A 13,245-nucleotide genomic window follows, 5' to 3' on the forward strand; every position below is an offset into this window, starting at 1 on the left:
GGCACATCTAGCCACTGGGATTTTTGCCCATTCTTCAAGGCACAACTGCTCCAGCTCCAGTCATACCACAGATTCTCAATTGGATTGAGGTCTGGGCTTTGACTAGGCCATTCCAAGACATTTAAATGTTTCCCCTTAAACCACTCAAGTGATGCTTTAGCAGTATAATTAGGGTCCTTGTCCTGCTGGAAGGTGAACCTTCGTCCCAGCCTCAAATCTCTGGAAGACTGAAACTTGAAACTTTCCCTCAAGACTTTCCCTGTATTTAACGCCATCCATCCCTTAAATTCTGACCAATTTCCCTGCTGAGGAAAAACATCCCCACAGCATGATGCTGCCACCACCATGCTTCACTGTGGGTTTGGTAATCTCGGGGGGTGATGAGAGGTGTTGGGTTTGAGCCAGACATAGCATTTTCCTTTATGGCCAAAAAGCTCAATTTTAGTCTCATCTGACCAGAGTACCTTGTTCCATGTGTTTGGAGAGTCTCCCACATGCCTTTTGGCGTACACCAAATGTATTTGCTTATTTTTTCTTTAATAAGCAATGGCTTTTTTTCTGGCCAGTCTTCTGTAAAGCCCAGCTCTGTGGAGTGTATGGCTTAAATTGGTCCCATGGACAGATACTCCAATCTCCGCTGTGGAGCTTTGCAGCTCCTTGAGGTCTCTTTGTTGCCTCTCTGATTAATTCCCTCCTTGCCTGGTCTGTGGGCTTTGTGGGAGGCCCTCTCTTGACAGGTTTGTTGTGGTGCCATATTCTTTCCATTTGAAAAAAAAATGATTTAATGGTGCTCTGTGGGATGTTCAAAGTTTCTGATATTTTTTAATATCCCAACCAAATCAAATGTATTTATATAGCCCTTTGTACATCAGCTGATATCTCAAAGTGCTGTACAGAAACCCAGCCTAAAACCCCAAACAACAAGCAATGCAGGTGTAGAAGCACGGTGGCTTGGAAAAACTCACTAGAAAGGCCAAAACCTAGGAAGAAACCTAGAGAGGAACCAGGCTATGAGGGGTGGCCAGACCTCTTCTGGCTGTGCCGGGTGGAGATTATAACAGAACATGGCCAAGATGTTCAAATGTTCATAAATGACCAGCATGGTCAAATAATAATAATCACAGTAGTTGTCGAGGGTGCAGCAAGTCAGCACCTCAGGAGTAAATGTCAGTTGGCTTTTCATAGCCAATCATTAAGAGTATCTCTACCACTCCTGCTGTCTCTAGAGAGTTGAAAACAGCAAGTCTGGGACAGGTAGCATGTCCAGGGGAACAGGTCAGGATTCCATAGCCGCAGGCAGAACAGTTGAAACTGGAGCAGCAGCACGGCCAGGTGGACTGGGGACAGCAAGGAGTCATCATGCCAGGTAGTCCTGAGGCATGGTCCCAGGGCTCAGGTCCTCCGAGAGAAAGAGAGAAAGAGAGAATTAAAGAGAGCATACTTAAATTCACACAGGACACCGGATAAGACAGGAGAAGTACTCCAGATATAACAAACTGACCCTAGCCCCCCGACACATAAATTACTGCAGCATAAACCCTACTCAGTACTTCTCCACAACTTTGTCCCTGACCTGTTTGGAGAGCTCCTTGGTCTTGCTTGGTGGTGCCCCTTGCTTAGTGGTGTTGCAGACTCTGGGGCCTTTCAGAACAGGTTTATATATACTGAGATCATGTGACAGATCATGTGACACTTAGATTGCACTTTATTTATCTAATGATATCACTTCTGAAGGTAATTGGTTGCACCAGATCTTATTTAGGGGCTTAATAGCAAAGGGGGTGAATACATATGCACACACCACTTTTCCATTGTTTATTTCTTCAATTTTTTGAAACAATTTTTTTTCATTTCACTTCACCAATTTGGACTATTTTGTGTATGTCCATTATATGAAATCCAAATAACAATCCATTTAAATAACAGGTTGTAATGCAAAAAAATAGGAAAAAGGCCAAGGGGGTGAATACTTTTGCAAGACACTGTATATATTATTGCAAATAATATATGGGGGATTGTAAATGATGCAGACAATTACAATGATACAAGCCACAATCTATTTGCAATATTAAAGCTGATCCACCTTCTAAAGAATACAAAAACAATAATAACTATAACTTTGCCATGAAATGAGCAGCAGCGGTACAGAACCATCGCTAGACCGGCATATTAGACGGCACATTCCTCACTCGCTAAATGCACAATTAAAGAGCCAGATGCACAATTAAAGGGGAATTACACTCACTTTTAGTTTTCTTGCAGACCTCCAAAAAAATGATCTTCTAATGTAATTTAACCATATATATGGACTCAGAACATCCAATTTAGTTGTTTCTCTATGAACAATTGTAATTTTGAGAGTGAAAAACTATCTAAAACAAGGAAAAATAAAACTGAGAAAACAATCTGGGGAAAAATCACAGATTTGATAGGGACCCCTTCCAGTCAGGTATATTGACAGAAAACATAGTGCTCTTCTTTCTCTTGTACACTAAGGCCCGGGGTTGGATGGAAGCATGTTGGCTGGGTGGGGTTGGAGGAATGGGATGGGAGGTTGGGGGTGGAGGCCCACTTGTATTTATTTTCTTATCCTGTTTGTACTGAATGTATTATTACTTACTTAAACTCTGTATGTATTTTTCTTCTTTTGAGTGACAGCCTACAGGTATATGTTTTATTTTATGTTATATAAATTGGAAACGGAGAATGCACCACCCCAACCAAAAAAATAACAAAACAAATTAAATGTCGGTAAAAAACAGACTTCCTTAACAATCTGCATCTTCTAAAGTCTCAATAGCCCAAAGGCCTTCTGGTTTATTCTGTGTATTAGGTGCAAGACTTATTGTTGAAAAGGAAGGTGTTTTATCCTGTTTACACCTGTCAGCACAGAATAAGTGACAGAGGGCTCTCCCATCTAGTTCTCTACTCCTGCTTACTGTCTCCATCCTTTCCCCCGTCAGGTATTGCGCCCAGAGGGAACATGGTGCTGAAGCCGGCTGAGTTCATCGTGGAGACAGTGGAGGCGGGGCTAGGGGAGGTGCTGGTCTATGTGGAGGACCCAGAGGGACACACAGAGGAGGTGGGGCACTCTCACTCACATTAACCCTTAACTCCTCAATCCCTTACTCCTCCATCCTGAAGATGCTGTTCATTTGACCACACAGTTCCTCACATTCAGTTTCTACCTCTCCCCTTTCTCCGGTTCCGCCCCGCTCTTTCTGTTCCAGGCCAGAGTGATCCCCAACAATGACAAGAACAGGACGTACTCTGTCATCTACCTACCCAAAGTGGAGGGCCTTCACAAGGTAACATACTTATAAAAGTCAGTAGTATAGGATTTCCCCCAGCTGTCTAACAGGGGTCTATCCATGTTCCTCTCCCCAGGTGAAGGTGCTTTTCGCTGGGCAGGACATAGACAGGAGTCCCTTCGTGGTGAGTGTGTCCAAAGCCATGGGAGACCCCAACAAGGTGCAGGCCAGAGGACCAGGACTGGAGCCTGTAGGCAACGTGGCTAACAAGGCGACCTACTTCGACATCTACACAGCAGGTAACACACACATACACATCTGGGGAGGACCATGTTCATGGTATGGAAGTAGATCATCTAGCTACCTTCCCTATTGAAATCCCCTAGTTTCGTCAATAGGGTCGTAAGTAAATATAAGGATCTTTTAGAATGATCATTAGCTTTGCAATATTAGCTGATATTTATTCCTTCAATCATGATGACAAAGTACATGTATGTATTTGTTCTCTCTAATGGCCCCCAGTGTTACGTCCTTTTCTGTCCCCTGAACACACAGTAGGAGGTGTTAGTTCATCTCTTTTTGTCCCCAGGTGCTGGTGCTGGAGACGTGGGTGTAATCATCGTGGACTCCCAGGGCAGAAGAGACACCGTGGAGATCATTCTGGAAAACAAGGGGGACAGTATTTTCCGTTGCACCTATTGCCCTATCCTGGAGGGGTCTCATGTTATCTATGTGACGTTTGCTGGGCAGCAGATACCCAGAAGCCCTTTCACCGTCCACATCTCAGAGGGTAACACACACACACACATGTCTGTGCGTGTACACACACACACACACACACACACACACACACACACACACACACACACACACACACACACACACACACACACACACACACACACACACACACACACACACACACACACACACACACACACACACACACACACACACACACACAGATTTTGTTGATTGTACTGACTTTTTACATCCACTATGTGACTTCCTCCCTCTTGTTCTAATCTGAGTAATATTGATTATTAATGTCTAGACTGACCTCACTACTGGACATTTGATCTCCATAACAGACAGTGACATCCTGCCATAACAGACAGGCCACCGGCATGGTATTTTGGGTTCTTCTGAAAATGGTTGAGTTAGGGTTGGTGAACTCTTGGTTTGTGGGAGGACTCTGGATGGGTTCTGAGTGTCAGGGAGGCAGGGTTCTAAGCTGTGGATTCTGGTCGTTCTCCAGAGTGATCCTGTCCTGTTCCTGCATGTGTGTCATGTCGTTGTTGTTCCTCCATGCAGCTCCACCGAGTTCCCTGCCCCCCGGCTCTCCGGTGCAGATAGTGCCCCAGTCCATACGCACCCCACCCACAGACAAGGCCAAGAGAGTGCCCCCCCCAACACCGCCAAAACCCAGGCGACCAAGTTAGTACAGGCCTGCCCGTGGAGGAGAGACTGGAGCCTGCCTGCGCTAGCCTTGTCAAAACTATACCACCAACCCCCTTGACGCACCGCTCCAGGGGGTCCCCAGCTTGATGGCATGTGCTGGCGCTTAGCCCTCTGTGCCCCCCCCCCTCATCCCAGGCAGCTTCCAAAGAGCGAGAATGAGAGGGAATGAGTGTGTAACTGAAAGAAGAAATGAAATGAAAGGATGAGAGAGAGAGAGAGAGAGAATGAGAGGGAATGAGTGTGTAACTGAAAGAAGAAATGAAAGGAGAGAGAGAGAGAGAGAGAGAGAGAGAGAGAGAGAGAGAGAGAGAGAGAGAGAGAGAGAGAGAGAGAGAGAGAGAGAGAGAGAGAGAGAGAGAGAGAGAGAGAGAGAGAGAGAGAGAGAGAGAGAGAGAGAGAGAATGCAAGAATGAAAGAAAATGGAGAGAGTGAATGGGATTAAGAAATGCAGTTCCTCCTCATTTTAACAACAGTGGCAGCATTATCCATTCATGTGATTGGCTGGTTTTGGACGGTCACCTTTACAGACGCTCGGCAGGTCTTCGAAACACAGAGGTCACACACTTACAGTACATCACCTGCTTCATAAATAGAAGTACATTACAATTGGTCTTCCAACATTGTCTTATTGCAATAATATTTGACTACTGCATATCAAAAAAGTTATCAAATAATCCCACACACGTTCATTTTATCCAGTTTGTAGCTTACTTTGGCTTAATATCCTGTAACACATGTGATTTGATTTATTTCATGTGTGACGTTAAATTGACTTTAGAACAGAACTAACGAGTAACAACACCCACAAATTAACAAAAATAGATTTTTAACAAAACAACAGCACCCTAGTGTACCATAACACCGTTTTTTTAATGATAGATTCCCAATTAACCCAGAAACAATCTTGTTCAAGTCAAACGGAAATCGATGGTCTTAACCTTTGACTTTAGTTTTATTTGACGAGAGCGAAAGTCAGCGTGACCGTCCAGACGTGTGCGAGTCTTACATACCTCATTACACTGTCTGCTCATCATCCTCATCTTCATCCCCCCAGACCAAAGCAAACGCTCTGTGTTGTCAGCCATTTACAATTTAATATTTTCTGACTAACCCTGAACATGCAAATGCTCCTCCATTTTTAGCTTCACTTTTACCTGACATTTTTCAAAATCGTTTTCATAATATAACAGAACAATAACATTGTTTTTCTTCATAACCCATTCTAATAACAGCCTCTCTATAAAGAGGTTTTCCATAAATCTATTTTAGTTTTTATTCAGTTATTTTATTTTCCTTGTTTTTCTTTTGGTCATTTATTAAATTTAACGGTCTAAAATGATGATGAATTGGGAGAGATAGCTGGTTATTTCTTCCTAATTTGATAAAAATGCTGTAATGTTTTCTGTGGCCGAGGCATTTTGAAAGCCTGCAGAGTCATAAGTCAAGATGTTAGCATAGTTATGCTAGCTATATTTCTTTGGAATGTTTTGCCATCTAACTAGAGTGTAACGCATTGTATTCAAGCGCACAGAGATTATTCCAGAAACCTTTCAACGTGTCTTTTTGTTTTCATTCAAGCCAATTCAATCCATTCAAGCCAATTCAATCCATTCAAGCCCAGTGTGTTACAGTAACCCGCCTTTGTTCTCTGTCTAGCTGTTCTGCAGGTTTATAACTTCTGTTCAATGTCCATCTCTCCTGTTGCTTCTTCCCTGGTAGCCCATGCAGACTGTAGCCCATGCAGACTGTAGCCCATGCAGACTGTAGCCCATGCAGACTGTAGCCCATGCAGACTGTAGCCCATGCAGACTGTAGCCCATGCAGACTGTAGCCCATGCAGACTGTAGCCCATGCAGACTGTAGCCCATGCAGACTGTAGCCCATGCAGACTGTAGCCCATGCAGACTGTAGCCCATGCAGACTGTAGCCCATGCAGACTGTAGCCCATGCAGACTGTAGCCCATGCAGACTGTGCTTCATGCACCACCATTCAACCGACTAACTAACAGCCAACCTCTGCCGCAGCCTGTGTGTGTGTGAGTGTGTATCTTGTTATCTTCTTGTCTAACCGAGTTACCCCCTCGGTGGTCCCACAGCCAGCAACCCCAACGTGTGCCGGGCCTCAGGGAGAGGTCTGCAGCCTAAGGGAGTGAGGGTGAAAGAGGTGGCCGACTTCAAGGTCTACACCAAGGGAGCCGGCAGCGGAGAGCTCAAGGTCACCGTCAAGGGGCCAAGTGAGTGTGTGGATATGAGTGTAATCTTTCATGTTGTTTATGACTTGTCACCACATTCATTTACTGGTTTCATAAGGGCATAAATACTCTTCGTGAAATGTAATGGTTTACAATGGTCTAGTTGTGTGACTAGCGGTTGACCTCTGAGCTGCTGTGTGTGTGACCTGTTTGTGACTCCCTCAGAGGGACTAGAGGAGCCTGTGAAGGTGCGTGACGCGGGAGAAGGGGTGTATGAGTGTGACTACTACCCCATCATGACTGGCAAATATACCATCACCATCACCTGGGGCGGACAGACCATCCCACGCAGGTGAAACCCTATCCTCCCCCCTGTTCTGCTGTGGACACAACCACATGAAAGCTATAAAGACCGTGGGCTGAACCATTAAGGGATTTCCAATTGTTGAAATAACTTAAAGGAGCCGAAATGACCTGTAATGAGTCATGTTATGAAGCGTACATTCCTGCATTCCTTGGAGGTTAATAGTTGGGGGGGGGGGGGGGGGTGGAACTGGAAATATCACTGTCCAACATCAATTACGTACATTTTACTGACCTTACAGTCAATGGGGCTGACTAGACCACCCCTGACTGTACAGTATGTGTGTCTATGTATGTCTGTGTCTGCATTAACATGTATGTGTGCGTGTGTGTATTCCCTGCAGCCCGTTCGAGGTGGTGGTGAGTGAGGACGTGGGGCCCCAGAAGGTGAGGGCGTGGGGGCCGGGCCTGGAGACAGGCATGGTGGGGAAGTCAGCTGACTTTGTGGTGGAGGCCATCGGCACAGAGGTGGGAACTCTGGGTAAGTCTGACAGACGGCTGTTAGAAGAGAAAGACCCAGGATAACGCTGCAGAATGCTGTCTCATTAATATATTGGCCAGAGGGGATGGACTCTTTTCCACTGAAATTATGACATGACTGTCAGGCAACTTACACAGATTCAATTTCACACACACACACACACACACACACACACACACACACACACACACACACACACACACACACACACACACACACACACACACACACACACACACACACACACACACACACACACACACACACACACACACACACACACACACACACACACACACACACACACACACACACACACAGGAGGCTGTCTGTGATTGTTAGCAGTTGGAGGGATTAAAGCCCACGTTTTGGGGGTCACTTGTCACGGAAACCAGCACAAGGCCTGAGGGCTTCCTGTTCCTGTCACATGATCAGTCTGACCTGCCAGCTGTGGGAAAAGGTCATGACCCCTGACGATTCACCTCATCACAGTTATTATATGAATTAGGATGAACTTACTCTTATTTCTCTTCTACCTCCATCAGAAGCCACAACAAAACCAACCTGCCAATATCTCTTAGTCTGTTGCCATCTATGCCTGTTTGTCTCTTTGCTGCCAGTGTATCGGTGTCTGTGTGCGTTTCTGTGTGTGTGTAAGCTTATATCTCTACCCACCTCTATATAATGTGTACCTATATCTCCCTCCCTGTCCCTGTTCATCCCCAGGTTTCTCCATCGAGGGCCCGTCGCAGGCTAAGATAGAGTGTGATGATAAGGGCGACGGGTCATGTGACGTACGTTACTGGCCCACGGAGCCTGGCGACTACGCTGTTCACGTCATCTGTGATGACGAGGACATCAAGGACAGCCCCTTTATGGCCCACATCCTCCTCACAGCCAATGACGTGTTCCCTGAGAAGGTTAGACCCCACCCCTTCATATTTACCATACCAGCTTGCCAGCCTGTAGAACGAGAATATTAAAGTGACGTAACAGTAAGAGAATGGTAACATACTGTAATAGGGATGTAATAATGACATAAAGGCTACGTAAAGATGACATAACAGCATTATGAATACGCTCTCCTTGCAGGTGAAGAGCTATGGCCCAGGTCTGGAACCTATTGGCTGCATTGTCAACAAACCAGCAGAGTTCACCATTGATACAAGTAGAGCTGGCAGGGGCCAGCTGAAGATATACGCCCAGGATGCAGAGGGCTTCCCCATAGACATCCAGATCACAGAGAACGGAGACAGCACCTTCCTCTGTGTCTACATTCCCACCAAGCCCATCAAACACACCATCATTATCACCTGGGGAGAGATCAACGTCCCCAACAGTCCCTTCAGGGTAAGGCTGACCACCCATCTAACAGACTGTAGACAAATACCTGTTAGGTCAGTGCTTTCCAACCCTGTTCCTGGAGAGCTTGTAGATTTTCATTCCAACCCCAGTGGTAACTAACCTGATTCAGCTTATCAGCCAGCTAATTATTATAATCAGGTGCGCTAGATTAGGGGTGGAGTGAAATCCTACAGGACGGTATCTCTCCAGGAACAGGGTTGAAGAGCCCTGTGGTAGATACACATACAGTACATACATACATCACTTACTGCGTTTTATAGCATATTCAGACTCTAGAGTGCATTTGCAAAGATAGTATACAGCTTTTTTACAATGTTCTGGTACTAGTAATGTATGTTCATTGCTGTGTGTGTGTGTGTGTGCGCATGCATGTGCGTGTGTGTGTGTGTCAGGTGACCATCGGAGAGGGCAGCCACCCAGATAATGTGAAGGTGTACGGTCCAGGTGTGGAGAAGTCGGGTCTGAAGGCCAACGAGCCCACCTACTTCACTGTGGACTGCTGCGAGGCAGGACAAGGTTAGATGCAACAGAGAAATACAACACATAGAAGGGTCTTCACTACTCAACGTTGTAGCTGACAGTTTGCAACCTGAATGGGTGTTGTTGAGTGAGTTCTAGCACTGATGAGTATTTTCTTGCCATCTGCCTTCTCAATGTTAAACAATCTTACTTGTTTGTCCCACTCCAATTCTTACCCCCTGAATTCCCTAATCCTGGACCCTTCACTCCCATTCCCATTCCCATTCCCATTCCCATTCCCATTCCCATTCCCATTCCCATTCCCATTCCCATTCCCATTCCCTTTCCCATTCCTCAGGGGATGTCAGTATCGGCATCAAGTGTGCTCCCGGCGTGGTGGGTCCGGCAGAGGCTGACATCGACTTTGACATCATCAAGAACGACAACGACACGTTCACAGTGAAGTACATGCCCCCCGGCCCCGGACGCTACACCATCATGGTGCTGTTCGCTGACCACGTGAGAGAAAGAGAAACTACGCCACCATTTTGAATTTTTAGCTTAATTATTATGAAACCAGACAATAACAATGACCCCACTTTGACCCCTGACACAGGAAATACCCATCAGCCCTTTCAGAATCAAGGTGGACCCCTCTCATGACGCTAACAAGGTGAGGGCGGAGGGACCCGGACTCAACAAGACAGGTGAGACTTCTAGTAACCACGACAACAAGCCGCCGACATGACCAACAGATCAAAATCACATACAATAATGTAAACTATGATGTTATAATGACTATAGAGTGACAAAACAATGGACATCAATGTCCAATTCTGGTGTTTTATTTCATTCTATGCTAATGACTGTTAATACAACTGATTACTGGATCAGTTGTATTGATCATGAATGTCCCTCTGTGTGACAACGTCTAGGTGTGGAGGTGGGTAAGCCCACCCACTTCACCATCTACACCAAGGGAGCGGGCAAGGCCAAGCCTGAAGTGCACTTCACCGGAGCAGCCAAAGGGGACGCCGTTCGAGACTTTGAGATCATTGACAACCATGACTACTCCTACACCGTGCGCTACACTGCAGTGCAACAGGTATGTAACCATGACTACTCCTACACCGTGCGCTACACTGCAGTGCAACAGGTATGTAACCATGACTACTCCTACACCGTGCGCTACACTGCAGTGCAACAGGTATGTAACCATGACTACTCCTACACCGTGCGCTACACTGCAGTGCAACAGGTATGTAACCATGACTACTCCTACACCGTGCACTACACTGCAGTGCAACAGGTATGTAACCATGACTACTCCTACACCGTGCGCTACACTGCAGTGCAACAGGTATGTAACCATGACTACTCCTACACCGTGCGCTACACTGCAGTGCAACAGGTATGAGTTCACATAAGGCCAAGATTCCTCACAATCTCGTTAAAATCTGTATTATTTGAAGTGTAAGTTATTGGCTTGTTTATTGTTTACTCCATGTGTAACTCTGTGTTGTTGTCTGTGTCACACTGCTTTGCTTTATCTTGGCCAGGTCGCAGTTGCAAATGAGAACTTGTTCTCAACTAGCCTACCTGGTTAAATAATGGTGAAATAAAATAAATAAAAATACTCAACTAGTCTAAAGAAGGCCAGTTTTATTATTATTATTATTTTTTAAATCAGCCGGCTACAATAGTCATTTACAATATTAACAATCTATACACTGTATTTCTGATGAATTTGATGTTATTTTAATGGACAAAAAATGTGTTTTTCTTTCAAAAACAAGGACATTTTTAAGTGACCCAAACTTTTGAACGGTAGTGTATATTCAGTATGTCCATATGTCACTATAACAACCACATTCATCTTTTTCTGTCTGACCGTCTTCCATATACTCTCTCTCCCTCTTTCCCCACCATATCTCCCTCTCTCCCTCCCTCTTTCCCCACCATATCTCCCTCTCTCCCTCCCTCTTTCCCCACCATATCTCCCTCTCTCCCTCCCTCTTTCCCCACCATATCTCCCTCTCTCCCTCCCTCTTTCCCCACCATATCTCCCTCTCTCCCTCCCTCTTTCCCCACCATATCTCCCTCTCTCCCTCCCTCTTTCCCCACCATATCTCCCTCCCTCTTTCCCCACCATATCTCCCTCTCTCCCTCCCTCTTTCCCCACCATATCTCCCTCTCTCCCTCCCTCTTTCCCCACCATATCTCCCTCTCTCCCTCCCTCTTTCCCCACCATATATCCCTCTCTCCCTCCCTCTTTCCCCACCATATATCTCTCTCTCTCTCCCTCTTTCCCCACCATCTCTCTCTCTCTCTCTCTCTCTCTCTCTCTCTCTCTCTCTCTCTCTCTCTCTCTCTCTCTCTCTCTCTCTCTCTCTCTCTCTCTCTCTCTCTTTCCCCACCATATCTCCCCCTCTCTCTCTCTCCCTCTTTCCCCCCAATATATATCTCTCTCTCCCTCTTTCCCCACCATATCTCCCCCTCTCTCTCTCTCCCTCTTTCCCCCAATATATATCTCTCTCTCCCTCTTTCCCCACCATATCTCCCTATCTCCCTCCCTCTTTCCCCACCATATCTCCCTCTCTCTCTCCCTCTTTCCCCACCATATCTCCCTCTCTCCCTCCCTCTTTCCCCACCATATCTCCCTATCTCCCTCCCTCTTTCCCCACCATATATCTCTCTCTCCCTCCCTCTTTCCCCACCATATCTATCCCTCTCTCTCCCTCTTTCCCCACCATATCTCTCTCTCTCTCCCTCTTTCCCCACCATATATCTCTCCCTCTCTCTCCCTCTTTCCCCACCATATCTCTCTCTCCCTCCCTCTTTCCCCACCATATATATCTCTCTCTCCCTCCCTCTTTCCCCACCATATCTCTCTCTCTCTCTCCCTCTTTCCCCACCATATATCTCTCCCTCTCTCTCCCTCTTTCCCCACCATATATCTCTCTCTCTCTCCCTCTTTCCCCACCATATATCTCTCTCTCTCTCTCTCCCTCTTTCCCCACCATATCTCTCTCTCTCCCTCCCTCTTTCCCCACCATATCTCTCTCTCTCTCCCTCTTTCCCCACCATATCTCCCTCTCTCTCTCTCTCTCTCTCTCTCTCTCTCTCTCCTCTCCCCCTCTTTCCCCACCATATCTCCCTCTCTCCCTCTCTCTCTCTCCCTCTTTCCCCACCATATCTCTCTCTCTCCCTCCCTCTTTCCCCACCATATCTCTCCCTCTCTCTCCCTCTTTCCCCGCCATATCTCTCTCTCTCTCTCTCTCCCTCTTTCCCCAACATATCTCTCTCTCTCCCTCCCTCTTTCCCCACCATATCTCTCCCTCTCTCTCCCTCTTTCCCCACCATATCTCTCTCTCTCTCCCTCTTTCCCCAACATATTTCTCTCTCTCTCCCTCCCTCTTTCCCCAACATATTTCTCTCTCTCTCCCTCCCTCTTTCCCCACCATATATCTCTCTCTCTCTCCCTCTTTCCCCACCATATCTCTCTCCCTCTTTCCCCACCATATCTCCCTCTCTCTCTCTCTCCCTCTTTCCCCACCATATATATCTCTCTCTCTCTCCCTCTTTCCCCACCATATATATCTCTCTCTCTCTCCCTCTTTCCCCACCATATATATATCTCTCTCTCCCTCTTTCCCCAACATATATATATCTC

General features: G+C 46.3%; 1 protein-coding gene across 1 annotated transcript in view; it reads left to right on the forward strand.

The window, feature by feature from the left end:
* LOC124013603 (filamin-C-like) overlaps nucleotides 1–13,245 on the forward strand; it is a 103,274-nt gene that overhangs the window by 63,514 nt on the left and 26,515 nt on the right. The window contains 13 exon segments of the mRNA XM_046327920.1: nucleotides 2,964–3,082; nucleotides 3,231–3,308; nucleotides 3,388–3,550; nucleotides 3,841–4,041; nucleotides 6,809–6,946; nucleotides 7,130–7,256; nucleotides 7,612–7,748; nucleotides 8,475–8,668; nucleotides 8,841–9,098; nucleotides 9,506–9,629; nucleotides 9,931–10,091; nucleotides 10,189–10,279; nucleotides 10,508–10,677. Of these exon segments, the coding sequence (XP_046183876.1) occupies nucleotides 2,964–3,082; nucleotides 3,231–3,308; nucleotides 3,388–3,550; nucleotides 3,841–4,041; nucleotides 6,809–6,946; nucleotides 7,130–7,256; nucleotides 7,612–7,748; nucleotides 8,475–8,668; nucleotides 8,841–9,098; nucleotides 9,506–9,629; nucleotides 9,931–10,091; nucleotides 10,189–10,279; nucleotides 10,508–10,677 (1,961 nt within the window).

This window comes from Oncorhynchus gorbuscha, linkage group LG25 (assembly GCF_021184085.1).
Source record: "Oncorhynchus gorbuscha isolate QuinsamMale2020 ecotype Even-year linkage group LG25, OgorEven_v1.0, whole genome shotgun sequence".
NCBI classification, from domain to species: Eukaryota; Metazoa; Chordata; class Actinopteri; order Salmoniformes; family Salmonidae; genus Oncorhynchus; species Oncorhynchus gorbuscha.